The sequence below is a fragment of the Cavia porcellus genome, unplaced genomic scaffold (assembly GCF_034190915.1).
Source record: "Cavia porcellus strain 051 isolate PalLab524CR breed Dunkin Hartley unplaced genomic scaffold, mCavPor4.1 scaffold_17, whole genome shotgun sequence".
Taxonomy (NCBI): domain Eukaryota; kingdom Metazoa; phylum Chordata; class Mammalia; order Rodentia; family Caviidae; genus Cavia; species Cavia porcellus.
Window position 1 is genome coordinate 16,883,088 of NW_026947500.1, and position 20,954 is coordinate 16,904,041.

Consider the following 20,954-nt stretch of genomic DNA (forward strand, 5'->3'; position numbering starts at 1 on the left):
GCTGTCCTGGCTACACACCCTGGTGGGCTGCAGGCCTGGTGCTATCCTTAGGTCCCAGCTGATTTCTGCTGTGTGTGGAGCCAGGCAGGCGAGAGCCCGAGCTGGGCCACCTCCCACAGGCAGCCATCCTGTCCGGGAGAAAACCACAACGCTCCCGCCGGGTCCCACAGCTAGAAGACAGGCCTGGGCAGTGAGGGCTTTCACAGCCTCTCCTCTCCCATGTGCCTCACAGAGGAGGCGGTCACCTGCTGTGCTGGGACCCGCCTGTGTAGCCACTTTCTCTGCGCTGCCTCGGAGCCTGTGTAGGATCGCTGGCCTCTGTTCTGCACCCTGCATCCTTTTCCCAGGGCCCCGGGCTTCCAGGAGACAGTGGCAGGTGCCAGGTGGGTCTGACCCCGCCGAGATGAGCCTTTTTAGTGGGATGTGTGTCTGGGCTGTGCACAGCAGCCGGGGCTTCAGCCCTGGGGCTGAGTCCATCCAGGGCCAAGGCACTGTCCTTGGCAGAGCCCTGTGTCCGGCTACAGGTGGAGCCTGGCTTAGCTTGGTAGGAGGATGCTCTGGAATCTTTGGATTTTTTTGGTGGACCTGGGTTCAAGGGAATTTTGAGTCTTCTGCACTTGGCTCGAAACAGGTGGCAGCTTTCTCTGCCTCTTCCATACCTTATTCCCTACCAGCTGAGCCTGCTTCTCACCTGGGCCCCAAAGCAGACAGAGCCGTGGCCAGCTGGCTCTGCCCAAGTCTGGGAGACGACTGTGCTGGCATCTGTTGAGTGACTCATCAACCCTCCCCTGCAGTGATGCACCCTGCCTCACGAACTCTGAGTCATCTGGAAGGTGACACATGCTGAGGCAACCCCCTGACATCGGCCCTCAGTGAGGGTGGTTATGGAGGAGGCAGTCAAGCACTATCGAGCAGGGTCTTTGAATTCAGCTGCTGGGCCCTGAGGAGTTCTACTTGGTGTGGTGAAATGTCACGGCTCCTTTTCTGTTTGCAAGGTCCAGAGTGGGTCTCTGGGGAAGGGGTCCCATGATTACACTTTGGGTGATTCCTGGCTAGCTCTGTTTCCCCCCAGGGTTGTCAGTGGCGCTGCTCCCTAGGTCTTCCTGTTGTCTGCAGCGTGTGTGTGCTTTTCTGGCAGTGTCATCTCCTCTTGATTACACCCCTCCTCCTTCCAGGAAGGAGGAAGCTGCACCTACCTCACAGCACTGGCAGTGTGGGGTCAGTTGGACCCCAGGATCCCCCCAGATCCTTATTATGGTCCCAGTCTGCCCCCACCTTCTGTGACTCCTCAGGGTGCAAACTTCAAAGAAAGACTCCCGTCTTCTCAGACAGTGAAGGAGGACGAGGTCATGGTTTTAATTCATGGGATTGGAGTGGCTCAGCTCCATCCCATACTTGGCCTGTGGCTGCATTTGAGGGTCCCCGGGGCTTTGAAACTGGCACTCAGCTGGAATTCTGACTATAGACAGGATGCAGCACTCGGTAGGGTCTCAGAGGCAAAGAGGGAGCCTGATACCGCCTGGCTGGGAAGAGGCTCGTGCCTCCAGGGTGGACATGGCCCAGCAGAGGGGCTTACCCTTCCTCAGCTCAGCAGCACCTTGGCGCATGTCCTGTTTGTAGCACTTTGTGGTGCCGCCTGCTTGCTCACAGTGACCGAACCATGCCGAGAGCTGTTGATGGGTATGGGAGAGTTTGGTTTGGCTGTGGTTGAGAAGTAGCAGAACCAGGCACACAACTGTGCACCTGTGGTTCCAGCTCCCTAGGAGGCTGAGACAGGAAGATCACATAAGCCTATGAGCTCCGGGCCAGCCTGGGCAGCATAGCAAGACCCAACTCAAAGCAAAACACAAAGGCAGAGTCAGACGCTGAGCTGTGCTGTTCCCCAGGACGGGCCATACACAAACCCATAGTGGTTGGGTTGCAAGGTGGCATGGAGGGGGCATGGGGCAGCCCTGAGGGTCATTGGCTTGCTCCTGCTGGGAGGGCGGCAAGCCGGGTCTCCACAGAGCCTCTGCTGGAGCAGGTGGGTCCCCTGGAGGGCAAGCCACATCTCAAGAGGGCTTGGCCGGCAGACCAGCCTGACTGTTACTTGGGCTCGTGCATGTGTCTAGGGATTGCTACAGATGAAAGCAGAGAGAGTGGCATTTTGCAGGTTTGAGACTTAAAGAGGAGCCCTGTGCTCGGCCAGGCTGTCCCTGGCCTGAGCCTGGGTCCTGGCTGTGAGGGAACCCCTTCCCTGTGGGGCCTGTCAATATGAGGGCACAAGGATGCCACCTGAGGAGGCTTGGTCCCTGGAACGTGGCATTGTCCTTCTCTGCTGATGGGCATGTAGAGGGGACAGGAGCCCCTGGGGCAAAGAATGCCAGGCGGAGGGTGGAGAGAGGCATGATCTCTGGAGCACCCACATCCCTGGAGGAGAACACTCAGAGCTGCTGGCTCGGTGAGGAGAGTGCGGTGGCAGTGATCTAAGGGCCGTGCAGTACCATCGAGGTCGTGGTCACCAGGGCCCAGGAGGGAGTTTCCGAGTTCAGCTCTTGGGACAACTTGGCACGGAGACTGCTGCTGCATTTGCCTGAGCCGTTTTCCTCCAGCTGGGATCAGCATGGTCCAGGGTGGTGGACTATGGGGAGGGGATGTTGGTGAAAAGTTGTGATCTCACTGTGAAGAGTTACAATCCCGGTCCCATGCTCAGGGGCTGCAAGGTTGTGACCTATAGTTGCTTGAGTCCTGGAGAGGTTTGTCCAGATGTCAGGATTGGTTCTGTGTGTGCTGTAGGAGTCATAACCCAGATCAGCCGGGTAGGACTGCCCGAGGCTGGCAGAATCCGGCCGAATCCTTACGCTCAGGAAGGCCACGGGTCACTTGCTCACCTTCCCTGGAGATGGACGTCAGTGTCCTTCCTGTGACCCTGTGTGTGAAGGCTGGCCAGGTGAGGCACCCTGGTCTTCGTGCCCCTGGGGTCTCAGCAGATGGCTGGAGTGGAGGAGGGACGCATGCACAGTGAAGGATCAGTGGGCGCATGCTGGTTCTGCCGTCCTACAGGGCCTGGGTGATGGGAGCCGTGCTGCCGTGATGCCTGGGCTGCCGAGGAGGGGGAGTGCGTCTTGCAGGCAGTCAGATGAGGCCATGAGGCCCGAGCAGGGAAGGAGACGTAGGGGGGTTGGCAGGGGCCAGTGATGGCAACTCCTTTAGAGATGAGGGCCCTGACCCAATCCCAGACCCACATGTGTCCTAAAGTGCCAGCACTGCAGTTAATCCTGGATACTGAGGTTTCATTAAAAAAAACAACTCAGACATTCACATTGTTTGTCTTAAGAAAGAAAAGCAAGCAAGCACCCATGCATGGGGCTCCTGCACAAAGAGCCAGTTTGAGAAGGGGCTCAGTCCACTCGGTGGGGTACGTGGCTATGAGTGACCCAGGCTGTGAGTGACCCAGGGCGGGAGTACTCACTGTGGCAAACCTGTGGGGCAGGGCCAGGAGAGGGCACTCTCGACCGACCGAGCTGTCACACACGGGGGTAGGGGTCAGGGGGCACCTCCAGGGCTGAGTTGGAGGGGTCTGAAAGAGGGGCTTGGTTCATCTAGAGTCCTTGGGGCCCTCGAGGCTGAATTGTCTCTGACCTGCTGAGCTGAGGGCGGTGGTCAGGGCTAAGCGGTCATGGGTTTTAGGAAAACTTTCATCACGGACCTAAATCGCAGGGCAAAGCCAGCCCAGAGGTGGCCATGGGTCTGAGGGAACCCATTGTGACTGGGTGTGGCTGGGCTCTGGTTTGTGTTTGTCCTGCCCGTGGCAGGGTGGCACGGAGGGTGGCTGCCCTGTGCTGGCTGTCCTTCCCATGTGGGTGGCCACTGCTGTGCTCCACACGTGTGCTTCTCAAGTGTTTCTGTCCCTGGAGGTGGGGCCGGCCTCCTCCTGTCCTGAGGAGGGGGTGGCATTTCCCTGCAGATTTGGGGACAAGGTAGCACATGGTCTCTGCCACTGTGCTTATGGAAAGAATCAGGTCAGCTTAGAAGTAAGGTAAAATGTGTTTGGGCATTTAGCTCTCTGTAGCCTGTAACATACATGTTTCCAAAGCTATTTCTGCTTCACCAACTGGAGAATTTAGTAGATGCTGCCTCTGTCTTGAGAGAGGGTCTTTGTATGCATCGGCAGTGGGGGAAAGATCCAAATTCATGGTTGTAAGTATTTGCAGCTCTACTGCCCGGGGTCTCCTTTTGTGTGTCGTCATGAAGTGGGAAAGTGTCAAGTGGAACCCTGGTGATTAGGACCTTGTGTGCAATACTCAGAGGTGCCCTAGGGTCTCCTTGTGGCTGGACCAGGAGGAGGATTGCTGGCCAAAGGGTCTCCACTTGGCCCCAGGGCGGATGCACAAGCCCCGTCCCTGCCCACCCCACCTTGCTCTCTGCAGCCCTCCTGTCCAGATGGCTGTGCGCCTTGAGGCTAGATTGTGCTTCAGGCTGCATGCTTGGTTGGTGCTGCTGGGCCCCATGGCACTCTGCTCTGGGTACCTCCCACCTGCTTCTGGGTCACCAGAGTGGGGAGCAGAGGGCGCGGCAGCCCCTTCAGGGCCCCAGCTGTGCTGCCAGGCAGCAGCATCTCTAAGCCTATGTGGCCCCGGGCTGGGGAAACCCCCAGCACTGCAGGTGGAGGTGGGATGTGAACCTGCCTTTTTATATGCTGCCAAGGCCTGTTAGTGAGGTGGGTGTGACCGCTGAATCACAGTACTCGCTAGTTGTTTAGTTGGTGCCAGATTCTGGTTTAAGGTCTTTCTATAGATTAATCTTGGTTCTTCACAACAACCAGGCAGTGTAGGTAGTTTGTCCACATTCTGAATGAGGAACCGGCCCCAGAGAGGCCCAGTAAGTTCCCCAAGAACACCCAGCTTGAAGGAGCAGACCCAGGCCACAGGGCCCCTGCCCCACCGCATGGCACTTCCGTTTCTTGCACAGCTGAGGGACTGCTGGCTGCTTTTGCTCGCAGCGGGAGGGCAAGCGAGGGGAGAAGGAGGAGCCATAGCCAAAGCTCCAGCCGCTCTGCACGCTCCCGAGGGTGCTGCTGTCAAGGTCTCTCTTCAGATGAGGGCCCCCGTCCTTTATTTTGTGACCAGGCCGTGCAGTACTCCGGGCCTTTGCTACAGGGCTTCAGGAACAGGGAGTGCTATGAGTGCAGTGGCGGATAATTAGCTCAGGAGGCTGTGTTGTGAGTTTTTGGTGAGGGTGATAACTAATAATAATTTGTGGGTTATACTTTGAGGAAGTAGAAGGAATCGGGCAGCACGAAGGGGAAGGGCGGTCAGCAGTCATCAGCTGGGCCCGGTGGGTCCCTGAGGAGGCGAGGCGGGAAGTGTTACTCAGAGGCTGTGGGGGCAGAGGCTGGGCAGACCAGCCGAAGGCTGGAGTGAGGATGTTCAGGTGTGGCCTTGGGGCTGTCAGGAATTAGACAGGGACTCAGTGTCATCTGCTCCTGCCGTGGGGTGGCAGGGCTGAGGCACTGGCCATCCAGCCACCACCAGCCCCTCACTGCAGTGATGAGGGATGCATGACTCAGGAGGAGGAGAAGGCTTTGGGCTTCAGAATTCACTGTGGCTGCTTCCTGTATAGCACTCCCTTCTGTGAATCCCTTTTCCCACTGAAATGTTCCCAGCATCATCTGCTGAGGCAGTTGCCCTGTGCCTGCCATTTGAGGGGTCACCGGGGCCCCTCAGGTCCCTGCCACATGTCGCACCTGCCATCCACAGCCTGGGTTGGGGCACCTAAGGCTGCTGAGGCTTTAGTTGGGAAGAGCGATGGGGTGGGGGGCTGACCCAGGACTGGCTGTGCTGGCTCTGGCGGAGGCTTGGAGCCCTCGGGGCCGCTGCTGATGGGGACTGGGTTGGTCTCTGCGGCTGGGTCGGTGCCGGTGAATGGCCATCATTTCCATTGGTTCCATTTCCATGCTTCCCAATTGCTGACATGAGTCCTGTGGGGAGGAAAAGTGTGGTCACTTGGGGATTCCACTGTGCCCCCAGGAAAGCATACTGCTCATCCGGCTTTGGGGAAGATTGGGGGCCCTGTGTGCTCAGCAGAATGCGCTGGGCCAGGGGGACAAATGTGGAGCAGTTACTTACCATTAGGGGCTACCTTCTCATCGGGGAGTCCAGTCCTGCACCCTCCAGGTGGCCAAGCTGATGAGATAAATCTTCTGGATTCTGTCGTCCACGGTGTCACTGGGCTTAGTGAACCGTTTGGGAGGGCTGGGTCCCACACTCTATAGGGTGACACTTACTCCAGGAACCTCCTTGGTGAACCTCTCTCTGTTGGGCTTAAAAAACAAAGTGAGGCCTGGGGGCTTAGCTCCAGGGCAGAGGTTGTGAGTTCAGCCCAGGCACAGCAGCTGCAGGGAAAGGAAGAAGAACCTTGTTTGGTTCCTGGCCTGCCTCAGGAAGAAGAGTTGTGGAAGATTCCTATCTGAAATTAATACCACAATACTTCTGGTACCTGAGCTCTGTGGTGGGCGCTTACTCTTAACGGCTGGTTTTGCAGGGTGGCGGCTGTGGTCAGGGCTTCGCCTGGTGACAGGCAGCCCTACTTCCGTTTGCTGGTGCTGGCTGGTTTCCAGGCACCTCACTTCTCTACGCCCTCCGCGCCTGTGCTGGGGAAGGAGGCTGTCTCCTGGGTCCAGAACTTTAAAAAGTGACAAGCTTTTCTTTCTCAGCCTCTTTGCTGGGTTCGGGAGCTCAGGGAAGGTTTTAAGGACTCACCTATTTGTCTTCTGTTGTTTTCAGAGCAGAAGTTTTTGAGGACTCCGGGCTAGAAGACGGAAAGCTCTGGCAGACAAGGCACAGGTAAATCATACTGCCCAAGCATGCGTTCCCAGCTGCTGTGAGCCTCTGTATGTCCAGCAGGTGGTGGGGTACTCGGCCTCTTCTTGCAAGTTCCCAGGGCCGAGACTGAGACTTGTGCCTCCCCATGGTGGCCTGGCATGGAGGCCCTGGTGGCCTTTCCTCAGTTCTGTTCCTTGACTCCAGCTCTCTTTTCTCCTGGGGGGACCCAGGCTGCCTGGCCACAGCCACCTCTCTTTCCTCCCTTAAGGGGTGAGGAGAAGCCGTTGCTGAGAACGGGCCCTAATGCCACTCATGGGTCCTGGGCTGCTTCCCACTTCCTCTTAGTTACTCCGAGCCCTACAGTTAGAGTTTGGCAGCCAGGTGGAGTCTCCAGCATAATGGGTCTCCACTGTCTCCTTCCTGAGGCGCCTGGGGTGGTGGAGCAGGACAGTAGGGGCTCTCGCAGGCGCGTGCACCGAGGGACCCTTACATGGGACATTGGCCCGTGTGTGACCTTGGCAGGAGTGCCCCATGTCACTGTGGTGCATGGCCTCTGCACCAGAGACCCCGAACCCTGAACACTCGGTGGCTGCGTGCACCTTTGCAGGAAGTGAATTGCCCGCCTTCTCAGTTGGGGCCGTTTTTCCTACCACTTGGTGAGAGCACTTTACGAGCAGCTCTGAGGGTCAGCACTTGAGTTACAGGCATCCCTTCCCTGGTTCTCTCTCTGCTTAGATCACTGGTCTTTGATTTCTGTGCTTTGTTAGAGAACTGTTTTGGACCCTTGGCCATGGTGATGGCAGTTAGTGGTGAAGGTCTCCCTGCGGCTGGAAGCATGCTTTTCCCATCCCATGTTCAGAGAGAAGTGCTCTTATCATCTCTCCTGTGCAAGGTGAAGGACATGCCAGGCAGTGTCGCCTGACTGGGGCCACCTCCACAGATGCTGGAAGACCCCAGTGTGTCGTGACCTCAGCAGGCTCCTAGCAGGGTTTAGGGGCGCCGGCTTCTGTGTTGCATATTGGGATATCACTTGGTGTTGGGTTTTCCCTGCTTTTGCAGTGCGGTCAGTCCCCAATTTAGGTGCGAGCTCCTCTCTGGGAGGAGGTTTATGGGTCAGGTTTGTTCATAGTCCCACAAAGCGCGTATTATGTGGTGCACCTGTGAAACATAACTCGCATGTTCCTAAGTCAGGCACTTCCTGTCCTTGGGGCTGAACCCAAGTCCTCATGTGGAGCTACATGCCCAGCCACTTTTCACTTCATGTTTTGAAATAGGGTCTTGCTCAGTCCCTGAGTTGCCCACATTGGTCTGAAGCCTAGGGTTCTCCTGCCTCAGCCTCCCAGAGTACTGGGATGTGTACCACGGTGCCCATCAGTTTTTAATGAGTAAATGGAGTTTTGTTTTATAAAAGCCATATGAAGTGTAACTCACCATTTAAAAGGGCATTTCCTGGCTCCCCTGCCACTTCCTGTCAGCAGCTGGGCATATGTCCAAGCTCACAGGTGTTGGCGTCTGTGTATCCATGTATGTGTGTATGTTTTTGTGTGTCCCCCTTACCCTGTGTAGATCTCTGGGTGTCTGTTCATCCTCACCACACAGCTCGGGCCATCGTGCCCTAGGTTGTGCCCCTGCCTCACCTGGAGGGCGAGCCCGTGGCCGTCCCTGCCCACCTGTCCCTGCGAGCAGGCAGCCCTGGTTATACAAACTGCTATCACCCAGGTGGTGTGTGTGACATTGGGCCCTTCCTGTGGCCGTGGGAGGGCACCCCGCACTCTCGTGGCACTGGCCAGTAGCAGTTTCTAAAGTTTCTGTCTTCTGCTTGGTATCCATTTCTTCAGCACAGTTAAATCTTGGAATCATGATGGGAGAACTGTCAGGTACACACAGATTCCGAGTGAGGCTGGACTTCACTGTCTTCCCGTGACCCTGCCCTCCTGTAGGTCAGGTCCTCGGAGCTAAAAGTGATGTGCCAGGGACCCCTGTGCACTGTCCCCTGCGTCCTGTAGATTCTCTGCTGGGTGCGCTCCCTCTGCAAGTTCCCATAGTCCAGCAGCCTCAGTCGGTTGTGGGCTTACCTGGCTCAGGCAACTGTAACGTCCACAGGGCAGCTGAGAAACAGCGTCAGACTCCGTCCTGCTGGCTGGGAGCCAGTGTGTGGCAAGGGCCTGCTTCCTCACTGTGCAAGGTGCTCACATGGCAGCAGGAGTGAGGCATCCCCTGAAGCCTCTTCCACAGTGATGCTAACCCATGTATGACCTGATCCTCACCCTGTCTGTGATCACGATCTTGACGGATGGGTATGCATCAAGCCTGGCCCAGCTTCCAGTGTGGACAGGAGAAAGTGGGTCTGAGATACCGCGCCGTGGCTTGCTTGGCTTCCTGGTCAGGGCCCGCTCATGGGTCCAGCGCAGTGCAGCCATGGAGCTGAATGCCAGCTGCAGAGTCAAGGTGAAGCTCTCTAGGGATCCACTCCATGTCGGGGAGCACCAGAGCAGGTGGCTGTCAGCTGTGTTGGGGGCTCCTGAACCCCCCTGGTTCCTGAAGGAGCAGTGTGCAGGGAGGTGGCACAGCTCCCTGAGGGGATGGGAGAGGAGCGCAGGACTCAAGCAGGTTGTGTCAGCCCCAGCACCGTGGCTACCTGTCCCTCACAGCTGGCTGCCTGCTCCCAGCTCACAAGGGAGGTGTCCTGACCGTGACCCCACAGAGCCATGGGGCTCTCACCCTGTGTGGACAGACCCATGGGACAGAAGGAGAGCAGGCTTCTCCAGGAGGGGTCTGGGCAGGTGGCAATGGCCCGCCAGCACACCCTATCCCAGAATCCATTGGATGCTGGAGAGGCCACTTCAGGGTCAGCAGGAGCTCTGTCCCTTCTGAGTGTGAGTGACCAGTGTCCCCTCTGACCCAGCCCAGCTGCCGGATATCAGTGAGGAACCACATCTGAGGTTCAGCATTAGATGAGAATTTGTTTGCTGTAGCAGAGAGACATATGCATGCATGCACGCACGCACACACACCTACAGAGGGACACATGTGTAGACCTAAGAGGTGCTACCCCCTCACATGTATGCATACACAGGTGTGTCATTGCAGGTATCCACACTTACAAAGGTGCACAGCACATGCATACACATGCACACATAGATGCCTATGTGTGCACACTGCTGCACACAGATGTGTGTGTACACAGACCTGCACATGAATGTGCACGCAGAAGTCCATGTGGGTCCAGATTGCACATGCACACCTGCATGCACACATATACAGAAGCCACTCATTTGTGACCTGCCCATCCCCTAGTTAGTCACTGGTACTCCTTTGACTTTCCAGGCCCTTGAGGTGTGGAGCTGCCATCTGACAGCCTTGGGCAGGCAGTGGGGAGGGGCCCAGAGCCCGGGAGCCCCACACCCCTGCCGTTTAGGCAGGTGAATGTACCCCTGGAGACCCCTGCAATTGCGCATACCTGGTGGGACATTCGTAACCCTGTCTAAGGGGCTCCACTGCCGGGTCCTTCCGAGGGCAGGGCTGACTGTTGGACGCTGTCATGGCAGAATGGCGTTTATCAGCCGCACTTCCCCATGAGGTAGGCTCTCTTCTCAGAAATGCTTGAGTAAGCAGAAAATAAATGATGTAACTTAAATCTTAGTTGCAGAGTGTGGAACATCTTGTCGGGGGTCAGAGCCGCACCATGGGGGCAGATCTGTGTGGCAGGGTGCGTGCTCTGCAGCAGGCTGTTTTCAGTTACCCCGCTTGAGGCAAGCTTGTTGGAGAAAGTGCAGGAGCCCTTCGTGTCATGGAGCCTGCACCCTGTCCCCCAGCCCATGGGGTTGGCCTGACCTGAGCCTTGGCTCCTGTGGTTGAGAGGCCCCCAGGAAGGAGCAGTGGGGCCTGGCCAGGCCCTCAGGGGTCTGGGGTCTGCACCGCAGACCTGGCAAGAGCCTACAGGGCAGCATGGGTGCCTGGCCGTGAGTGGCCTCGTGGCCAGCTGGAGTGCACTGGGGTCTAGGGGCAGCCCAGCCCCCCGGGGACGGTGGTGTACACAGGCATCTCTCCACCACCAGCCCTGTGAAGATTGGGGCCCCCAGTGCCAGCAGTTCCTGGCCACACCCAGTCTGCAGCCTCTGGCTCCTGAGGGAAACTGTGTGGGGGGCGGTGCTCTACACCCATTGCATTCATGGGGCAGCTGTGCTGGGGCTCGGGCGTGAGTGCAGGTTGGTGTCCTGGTCGGAGACACCATGGAGCCCTGTCTGGGGTGCAGACCTTCCTGTCCTGTCTTGTGCTGCTCATCCCCGGTCCCACTCCCGCTCCCACCTGCCCTCCTTTGGGGCTGCTGGCTTGAGGTAGAAGCTCAGGTTCCTGTGACTGCCATGTTCCTCAGTGAATGCAGGGGCTGTGCCCCCAGCAGCCTCCTAGTACCTGGGCCCTGGGGCGCTGCTCTGTGCTGGAGCCTGATGGGCCAGGCTGGAGGCACACCAGGGAGGTCGGTGGTATTGAGCAAGCGGCAGGGGTTGCCCCACATCCTGACCCATGACCCCTTCCTCTTCCCTCTCCAGGGCACCTTCAGAGGCTGTGCAGAGCTGCAGTGCTTTTGGAAGGAAGTGCGGGGAGCCCGCTAGGAGACCCTAGCAAGTGAGGCTATGTGGGCCCTCAGGAACCCTGCTGCTCAATTGGTCCACACTGTGCTGCTGGTGCCTGCCTGGGGCCTCTGAGCGTGGTCACCGACTCCTTTTGCCCATGCGCCTTCGCTGCTGGAAACCCCGAGAGGCCCCTGCCTGTAAGGATGGAGCTGCTGCCAGCCCTAGCGCTGGTGTTGGGGGTGGTGGCAGCATTCGCACCAATTCCCAGGATCACCTGGGAGCACCAAGGTGAGCTGGTGCCATCGCAGCACTCAGGGGGCTGTGACAGCAGCTGGGAACGCCAGGGTGAAGCGTGGGCATGGTGGACACTAGGCATGAGCAGGCTGCTCTGCGCGAGCTGTGGATGGGGGCCGTGGTGCCGGGAGACTGTTGGCCCCAGGCATTTGACCCAAACTCGCGCCTCATCGTTGTTTGAGGCTGCCGAGCACTGGCCTTGGCCTAAGGGAAGCTATAGGCACGAGGGACTGGGCCATGTGCATGTCAGGCCTGTGAGCCGCATTTGCTGCCTTGAGTCCATCTTTCCACTCCTGGGAGATGTGTGCTGGGCCCCCAGGCTCCCTGGCTCGGAGGGCGGGGAGCTGAGCCGGGGGTGGGGTGCGGTGTGGGGGGGGTGGCTCAGTTGCCCCGAGCGTCTGGCGCAGACTCAGGGCCAGGCTGTGGTCGAGCAGAGGCAGGACCTGCCTGGGGCAGCACTGGAACAAGAAGCCTGAACATCAAGGGCTCTCTGTGCCTTGCTTGTTAGTCAGCCGGACAGTGGGGTTTGTGTTTGTGAGGACACAGTGGAATGAGCGCAGGTAGGGCAGGAAAAACAGTGCGGTGTGTGTGCTGAGATGTCAGTTCTGCTAACAGTGGTACCAGGCGGCCTCAGAAAGGAGCCAGGTCGGACTCCCAGGTTAGGGGAGCACGGGCCACAGCAGGGACATAGACAGAGGCCAGGGTGGCCACTGCCTGAAGAACCCACTGCCAAAGATGTTGACATGGGCTGTGCAGAGGAGGCTCTGGCTGGGTGTCCCAGGCTCCGAGTGGGCCTGGGCCTGGCAGACCCTGAGGGACAGAGGGGCCCAGCCTTGGGGTGCACACGTGGGGCCTGTCATTTGAATTGTCCTGGGGGCACCTGTGTTCCCTGCCTCGTGGCATTGATGGTTGCACTGCGGGGTCCTCACCGTGGGGCTGTGCCTGCTGTGCCTGAGTGTAGGCTGGGAAGTGACCCCTGCTCTTTCTCCCATTCCCTCCTGCCTCTGGACGGTGTCCTTGCCCCCCGCAGAGGTGGGGCTGATGCGGTTCCACGAGCCCGGCATCTACAACTACTCGGCCCTGCTGATGAGCGAGGACCAGGACACCCTGTACGTGGGGGCCCGGGAAGCAGTCTTCGCACTGAGGGCGCTGGATGTCTCCCGGAAGCTGCGCGAGGTGCGTCCTGTGCCCCCTGAGCCCGTCTGTGGCCGCCGGCCACTCCCCCAAAGACTTCTTTTTCTGTCTCTTCTTGAGCTTTTCCTTGGTGTGCTGGGTGTGGGGTGCAGGGGAGCGCTGTGCCCTCAGCCCTGGCCTTGGCAGCACAGTCCTGGGTGGCTTTCCGGACCTCTGAGTTGGACCCAGGCTGGCCCCTCGTTTCCTAAAGCCCAGCTCTCATTTTGTCTTGTGCTCCAAGGCCCATTGTGTTTCTTAATGTTGCCTGATACATAAATGAGCTGCCCAGCCAGGTTCTTGGCCGGAGAGCGTCCCCTCCCCTCTCTTGAGCCCATTGCTGGTCCTCAGCATCCCAACTGCAGATTAGGAAAAGGCCTTCAGGGTTTAGCTTTTTGCCACACAATTAAATTCTCCCACTTGCAGTGGTCGCTTCTGCTGCTCTCTGTGGGAATAAATGGGCTGTGGAAATGCTTTCCAGGCCCCACGTGTTTCTGATGAGCATCACAGAACATTCTGGAAGGGCCAGTGGTGCCACCGAGGCATCAGCACCGCCCTGCTCTCTGGCCTCCTTCCCTGGTCAACATCTGTCTGCTCAGGAGACGTCGTCTTGCCGACTGAACTGCGTCACTTGTGGCTGTGGCCCTCCTCCTCTGGGGAACGTGCGTGACCGCTCTGATCCCCCTGCAGGTATACTGGGAGGTCTCAGAAGACAAGAAGGCCAAGTGCGCCGAGAAGGGAAAATCAAAACAGGTAGGGACTGCTGCACTACACCGGCCACTGCGCCTTGGTGTGGGGACCCCGGGATGTGCAGGTCGGTCCATCTGTCCTGAGGCCCGGCACTGGCAGGGGCTGAGCGGAGCAGGCCCTAAGAAATCTTTGTGGTTTGTGTGACTCGACTGATTCAGAGGCCCTGAACCTCTGCCTGAGAAGATGCTTCTGCTGCCCACTGACACTGGCTGTGAAATCCAGGTGCTCGGGCTGCTTTCCCAGGGAGCAGCCTCGAGCTGAGGGGCTGCCTGCTTGGGGGTGTTTGGTTGGCCCTGTCCACCCCCCGCACCTGCCCTGCCTGGCTCTCAGACCCTAGAGCTCAGGGACCAGGGTCATTGGTGTCAGCTGAGTCATGATACATTTCAACACTTGCTGGCTAGTTTTGAAACAAAAAGAAAACAAGTTTTTTAAAGTCTGAGAAATTTTTTTCATTGTTAAACTTAGTTAACGAAGTTTTGCTGAAGTATTTGTCTCTAAATCCAGTATTAGCCTTGGGCACAGTTGGGTCACCGTCCTTCAGGAGTCTGGAGCCCAGAGGGACCGGGTGGTGCCCTATGTAGAGGGTGCCCGGGAGGGCAGGGAGCACTGTGAATTGCAGTCAGCAGAAAGCCTGAGCTAATTTCAGACTCCAGCTCCTATAATCCAAGTCCTTTCCTGCCAAAAATAGCAAGTGGGTTCTTAAGTGGTACCTTGGTGACGCACAGCTGGCTGCACCCCCTTTTCTGGTCAAGCCTCTCCCTTCCAGTGGAGAAACCGATCCCAGCCCTGTGTGTGCAGGGAGGAGGGTGGGTCTCCTAAAAGCACGGGGGTCTCTGAAGGGGAACATTCTGCATGCTGTGTGCGGGGAGGGAGGGTAGGTTCCCCGAAAGCCGGGAGGGCTCTGCGCATGCTGTGCACCCTGGCAGGCTTGGTCTCAAGGAGAGCTTCCAGTTTGTGCATTTGGTGAATTTCTTTCCACAAAGGGTATCCCTGGGACAGTTCGAGGTCAGCTCTCTTTGTAACATGGCCAGGGCTGAACTGGGATTCTGCCCAGCACCTAAACAGCCTGTGGGCTCCACAGAGCTGAAATTACCTGGGTCAGCGTGAGGGTCAAGGGCATGGGGCCAGATCTGCTGTGTGGGGACCCATGCCAGCATGCGAGGTCAGGGTGTGGACAGTGGCCGCCGTTTCCAGCTGGATGGCTGCTGACCAGCGCTCTCCCCTTCCTTCTCTCTCTTGTAGACGGAATGCCTGAACTACATCCGGGTGCTTCAGCCTCTCAGCTCCTCTTCCCTGTACGTGTGTGGGACCAACGCATTCCAGCCCACGTGTGACCACCTGGTAAGACCTCGGACACCCCATGACAAGCGAGCTTGGGTCCACGTGGCCAGCGGCTGGCACAGCTCAGTCCCTGAGGCCAGTGCAGATGGGGCCACAGTGGGCATTGTGAAAGGGGTACTGCTGACAGGCAGGTACCCGCCGCCAGAATCTGGTGGCTCACTGCTGCCCCCTACCTGCTGTCTGGTGAGGAAGGCCTGGCTGCGGCCTTGCTCCCAGCTATGGTGTGTGCTTGGTCATCCAGTCTTGGAGGCCACCACTGCGCACCGGCTGTGAAGTGTAGCTGGTCACCAGGGTGTTCCCTGGGTCCACCGCTCTGGGTGTTAGTGACAGGACCCCTGCTCCTCCCTGAGCCACAGCCTCCACCCTTCCCAGAGCAGCGGGCCCTGCCTTGGGGCTCAGGTCCTCAGGGCGGCCAGGTAGAGGGACATCGGCCTGTGGTGTCATTCTCTTTAGGAGAGGCTGTTGTTTCGGAGGTAACCTGAGTAGCAGTTCGATGACAGAGAGGGAGAAGTGTTTGGAGTAATTACTTGGGGTGACTGGAAATAAAGCTTATTTTCCCGTGACCGTTGCTGGACTAACCAGGGACCTGCAAAGCTAAAATGTGCTGTGTAGCCCCTGCCCCCTCTCCTGGGATGCAGGCAAACCCCCTGTGGGTGCTGGGGTCTCGGGCAGCACGGTCTGGCCCAGTGCCGCGCACCTGAGATCCAGGCCCACTTCGTGTGCATAGTGGGCAGGATGGGCAGGCAGTGTAGGTGCACCAGACAGGTGAGTCACATCCTGCGTGGACCATGGTGTGGCGCAAGCTTCCGTCCTGCTGCTCGGAACGGCAGCTGCCAGCAAGTCACGGAAAGCCCTTCACAGAGCAAGATGCCTGTTGTGTAAAGCTTGGTTTCTTGGCACCTCACCTCTCCGGGCATTTATAAAACATTTCCCAGGGTGGGGACATCTGGATGGTAAGGGGCTTTGCGTAGTGTGCAGGCGGTCCCGGGTTCCATCCCCAGCTCAGAAAAAAAATTCTAACCTTGGGTTGGAGAAATAAGAAAGCACGAACTCAGCAGAAACTGGTGTGGGAGCCTGGGGTGTGCACCCAGATATCAGGTGAAAGGTGTACCAGGGGCCATCAAGACCCACAGATGCTGGCAGGGAGAGCTGCTGTGGGCAGAGCCCCCGTCTCCCTGGAGAAGGCCGCCAGTGCTGCCAGTGCTTGGAGGCAGAGGCTTCTTTTTGTTTAAATGCAAGAAAGAGAAAACACAGTTATATCATAAAAGCTCTGCGTGTGGAAGGATTTGCTGGCTGCCTCTAGGTGATTGGAAACTTAGGGCTCTGGCTTTGCCCTGGAGGTGCCAGTGGTTGAGGTAAGGGGTAGTGTATTTCATTTAAACCTAGACCTACAACTTTTGAAAAGTTTCATGGAAGGGTTCCCACCTGTGGAAACGTGGGTCATTCCTGTGTACACTAACTGCCCAAGCATGCACGTGTGTGTGTCCGTGCGTGCCAGCCAGGCTCTGCTTCCCAAGTGCTGGAACTGTGATGGGCGAAGTGGTGATGCAAACTGCAGTTCTGCTGCTGGGAGGCTGAGCAGGAGGGCCACAGCTTTGAAGCCAGGCTGAACAACTTGGCTAGACCGTGTCTCAAAATAAAAACGTGACGTCTTCCTGCATAACTAACTTCACTGTGGCTAAGAAAATAACAAGGCTCCCAGGGTCACGCAGGTTTCCCCAGGGGCTCCAGGCATCTCTTAAAGGTGTGATGCATGTGGCCTCTGTCATGTGAAGCAGGGGTCACCCCACACATGTTCCCGGCCTGACAGAAAACTCGGGAGTTGTCTGAATGGGAGGTGCAGAGTGCAGGCTCAGGCACCCCGGTGTTCTGGCCCAGCTGGCGAGACCCTTCCCAGCCAGTGGGCTCCCCTGCCCAGTGCCACCCAGTACGCCACCCTCCGAAGCTCTAGGCTGAGCGTGAGCTCCAGGACCTGGCTGTCACCTCCCCTGAGTTTCCAGCAGGCTCACCCTGGCGGGGGTGATTCTCCCTTGGTTGGTTTTTCTGTTTTCATGGCACATGCCTCTCCGTACACATCTGTACCTGTGTGCTGTGTCTTCAGAGAGGGGGACACCTCACCTGTCGTTCTGCAGGCATCCCCCTAGTTCATCCCTGAGGTTTAGTCGCACCCCGTTTTCCTGGGCGTTCGAGAGCTTTCCAGTGTTTCAGGTGGTGACAGATTGGCTGTCCTGTCCTTGGTTTGTGCCGGCTTCAGGGTGTGGGTCTAGTGAAGCTAGTGGGTGTCCCAGGCTGAAACCCTGACTTTGCTTTCCATATTCAGCTCACCGATCCATCAGAATGTTCCCATGGGTGGATGGAGGTCTGGGGGCTGTTTCCAGTTTTTGGTGTCTGCAGGCTGATCATCCCGGCTCAGATCAGGAGATGCTGCACTCAGCTTCTGGTCCCCTGCTGAGTGCATCCTATGTGTGGGTCCCGAGCCTCCTTGCAGCCCCGAGTCGACAGCACCACTGCCTCTGTTTTGCAGAGGTGCAGACAGTGGTGTAAGGTCACGGGCAGCTTGATCACGCCACTGCGGACAGGCCTGGGTAAGACCCAGGAGGCTCAACCCCGTTTTACTTTCGCAGTAAAAGGGCCGAGGGTCTTTCGGGAATAGCGAGCCTGCGGAGCTCAGATGTTTTACAGTGTGTTTTCTTTTTACTCAATTGTAGGACTTAACATCCTTCAAGTTTCTGGGGAGAAATGAAGATGGCAAGGGAAGATGTCCCTTTGATCCAGCACACAGCTACACGTCTGTGCTCGTGGGTGAGTCGGCTGCCCAGGCTTCCGAGAGCTTCTGGCTGAGGTTGTGTCCCCATTGGGACCCCAGGCCTTGCTTCCCTCCTCTGTGCGTAACATAGGCCACTGCGGACTGTTCGTTAGTGAGAACTTTGGGACCCTCCCTCAGAGGGTAACCAGCCACCACCGCGCTTGCTTCACATCTGCCACTGCCATGCTGGCCCGGGCAGGGTGCTCCTGTGTGACAGGTTGGCAGGAGACCCACCTGCTGCCTCCCTACAGAGCCCTTGGGCATCCGGGGGCCAGGAACCCTGCAGCCCCAGCAGCTCACTTAGGGTCTTTCCACATGGTGAGGGTCACCTGTGCTGCCATCGACCCTTCCAGGTGAGGACAGCACATGGTGAGTCCCAGGAGCCACTCGGTGTTGTAAGGGAGGCTGCACACACTGGTTCTGCCCGGCCCTGGCTCTCGCAGGCCGTGCTCTGAGGTTGGTGGGTCATGGTCACAGATGCAAGCTCACTGCAGGGCGTCTGCCACTCAGATGGCCAGGAGTGGAGCGTGTCTGTGTTTGCACCTGCCATACTTCATGCTGGACGCTCCTCCTTGGTCTGCTCTTGGTGCCACAGCCGCAGGGCTGACTCTTTTCTTCTTCCTCCCATGGCTGCAGATGGAGAGCTGTATTCTGGGACGTCGTACAATTTTCTGGGAAGTGAACCCATCATCTCCCGAAACTCTTCACATAGCCCCCTGAGAACAGAGTACGCGATCCCCTGGCTCAACGGTAAGCACTGCAGTGGCCTGGCAAGGGCCCCGTGCCCGGGCATGTGCAGTTTCATTCTCCTCGGTCCCCGAGCTGCAAGGTCCCAAGCTCGATCAGTCCCAAGCAGGGAAGTTGCTTCGGTGTTGCTCAGGGCCCCAGTCCAGGGCTGGCTGGTGTGCTCTGTCCCCTACCAGCAGAGTGTTTATTAATGGCTGCTTTTACCCCAGCCCTGCAAAGAGGCTTGGAGGCTTTTAATGAAGACTCTGATCGTACCCAGGGGACTCAGGGTGGTTGGAACTGGGGTGGCACAGCTTCCTGTGTGATGTTAAAGTGGACATTCACCAGGCTCCAGCCCAGAGCCGATGGGACCAGGCTGCTTGTGAGGGCAAAAACTGTGTGGTGCTGGCCCTCGACCCCTGGGTGCCTTGAAGCCGCATGCTGTGGGGCACAGCCTGTGCTAGAGTTGGGGCTCAGCTGGCCACGCCTGGTGGGAGTGCAGTTGGGGCTGAGTTTGACCCCTACAGCACCAGTGTCTCCTGCTGCCCCCTGCCTGGGCTCTGTGGTGGACAAGGTCACCATGGGGACAGCTACTGGAAGCTGAGGAGGGTGGGATGGAGCAGGCAGCGTTCCCACCCGATGTCAGAACCCATGAACGTCCCACGAGCCCTGCCCACCAGCCTGCAACACCATGGGGTGTGGCGAGGGTGACCTCTGGCATCTCCCACAGAGCCCAGCTTTGTCTTCGCTGACGTGATCCGGAGAAGTCCCGACGGTACGGACGGTGAGGATGACAGGGTCTACTTCTTCTTCACGGAGGTGTCGGTGGAATACGAATTTGTTTTCAAGCTGATGATCCCCCGAGTGGCCAGGGTGTGCAAGGTGAGCCCTCCTGCCTGGCCCTCCTGTCTCAGAGACCTGGGGGGCACTGGCGCTCCAATGTGACCAGCCAGCCTACAGTTCTCGGGGAGTCTGGCTTCATGGCCTTCCTCAGACCCCTCAGCCTCTCACTGGCAGCCTGGCTTGCAACTCTGGAGTTGGGGTTTCACCATGGGCCCCGCAGGGAGCCCTGAAAGGAAATAGGCAGAGCTAGGGGTGTGTGGTGGGTAATAGCGGGAACTGAGCATGGACACACACAGTGAGGGTCGCTGGCGGCCCTTGGCTGGGGCACAGGGACCTCTTCTGAGAGTCCCACGAGTGGTTGTGTGGCCTTGTGTGTTAGTGGCTGTTTGAACACAGGTGCTGGATGCCCTTACCTCACAGTCCACCCTTAGTGCAGGAAGTGGGCACCCTGTGTACCCCAGCATCTACTCCTGCTTTACAGTGCCCATGTGGTGTCTAACCCGGGTCCCAGCCCAGGCCCCGAAGGTCCTCCACCTGGGGCTGCCTCACCGTGTGCCTTGACAGCCTGGAGACAGTTTGACAAGGGCTCCCATGTCCAGGGCGTTGTCTGGGGGTGCATGGGGAGCAGGGTGCCCGCAAGGCCCCACAAGCAGGAGTGTTGGTGCCATGCTGCCTCCTAGGCTGTGGTCTGGCCATGGCCCTGGCCCTGGGCCTGCAAGACATTCGAGAACAGGCCCCTTGAGGACTGCAGTCCCACGCAGATTCCCACTGTCCCTTAGAGTCTGCTGTGTCCCCACAAGTGTAGTCACTGCTGGACCAAGACTGGCAAGCCACACTGCTCACCTCCCCTCCCGGTGCCCCTCGAGCCTTCAGCCGCTCTGAGGACCAGAGGCCATGAGTTGAGCGGCCAGGACACAGTACAGCACGATAGTGTTTTGTGAACTTTACGAAAGGAAGTAAACTTTTTCATGAAGAAAAAGGAAACAGTTCTCCAATGACGACGCAGTAAAGATGGGAATGAAGTATGTGTTCAGGGGTCCAGTGAGTGAGGACATCTGCCCTCGTCCTCCCGGTTCCACACCTGTGGCTGCCGCCCCCGGGGTCAGGCCGAGGACCCGCGGAAGCACGGCGCAGGCTATGGCAGACCGAGCCAGCGTCTCCCTTAGCTTCCTGCGAGCTAAAGGCCAGCGCACCTCTGCGCAGGAGCCCGGCCCAGGTCAGTCGCCACCAAGCGCTGTGACCGTGAGTGAGACTTGAGTTCGATGCCTGGTTCCAAAAATAGGAATGGATGGTGCTTCCAGCCCTCAAGGGCCTGGGTGCCGTGGCCCAGCTGCAGAGAGCGGCACTGCTGGTCCTGCTGGCTGCCCAGGTGGTGCTGTGCTGCCCTGTGGGGCGCAGTGGAGGGCATCCCTGCAGCAGTAGCCCGCACTGCAGGGTGACCCAGCACAGGGCACACGTTGTCTGGACAGGACTGGGAGGTTGAGGGGCACAGGGCGAGGGCAGCGGCGCCGCAGGGCTGTGGCGCCATGACATCCTCTGATGAGGCCCCAGGGAGAGGCTCCCTGTCTGTCTGGTCGCTGCGCCAGCCTGCGTGTAGCATCAGGGTCAGGGCCTGGTCCGCGGAGCCATGGTGTGTCCTCCACATCC

At 58.3% G+C, this 20,954-nt stretch overlaps 1 protein-coding gene across 13 annotated transcripts in view; it reads left to right on the forward strand.

The window, feature by feature from the left end:
* Sema4d (semaphorin 4D) overlaps nt 1-20,954 on the forward strand; it is an 88,609-nt gene that overhangs the window by 47,707 nt on the left and 19,948 nt on the right. For 11 of the 13 annotated variants that reach the window (XM_063227266.1, XM_063227268.1, XM_063227265.1 and 8 more), the window contains 8 exons: nt 6,765-6,824; nt 11,354-11,665; nt 12,702-12,847; nt 13,532-13,594; nt 14,834-14,932; nt 17,641-17,734; nt 18,375-18,488; nt 19,195-19,346. In XM_063227266.1, coding sequence (XP_063083336.1) covers nt 11,581-11,665; nt 12,702-12,847; nt 13,532-13,594; nt 14,834-14,932; nt 17,641-17,734; nt 18,375-18,488; nt 19,195-19,346 — 753 coding nt within the window. In that variant the 5' untranslated portion in view covers nt 6,765-6,824; nt 11,354-11,580. Of the gene's footprint in view, nt 1-6,583; nt 6,673-6,764; nt 6,825-11,353; nt 11,666-12,701; nt 12,848-13,531; nt 13,595-14,833; nt 14,933-17,640; nt 17,735-18,374; nt 18,489-19,194; nt 19,347-20,954 lie in introns of those variants that run through there. The other 2 variants (XM_013157288.3, XM_063227264.1) reach the window with 2 other exon arrangements.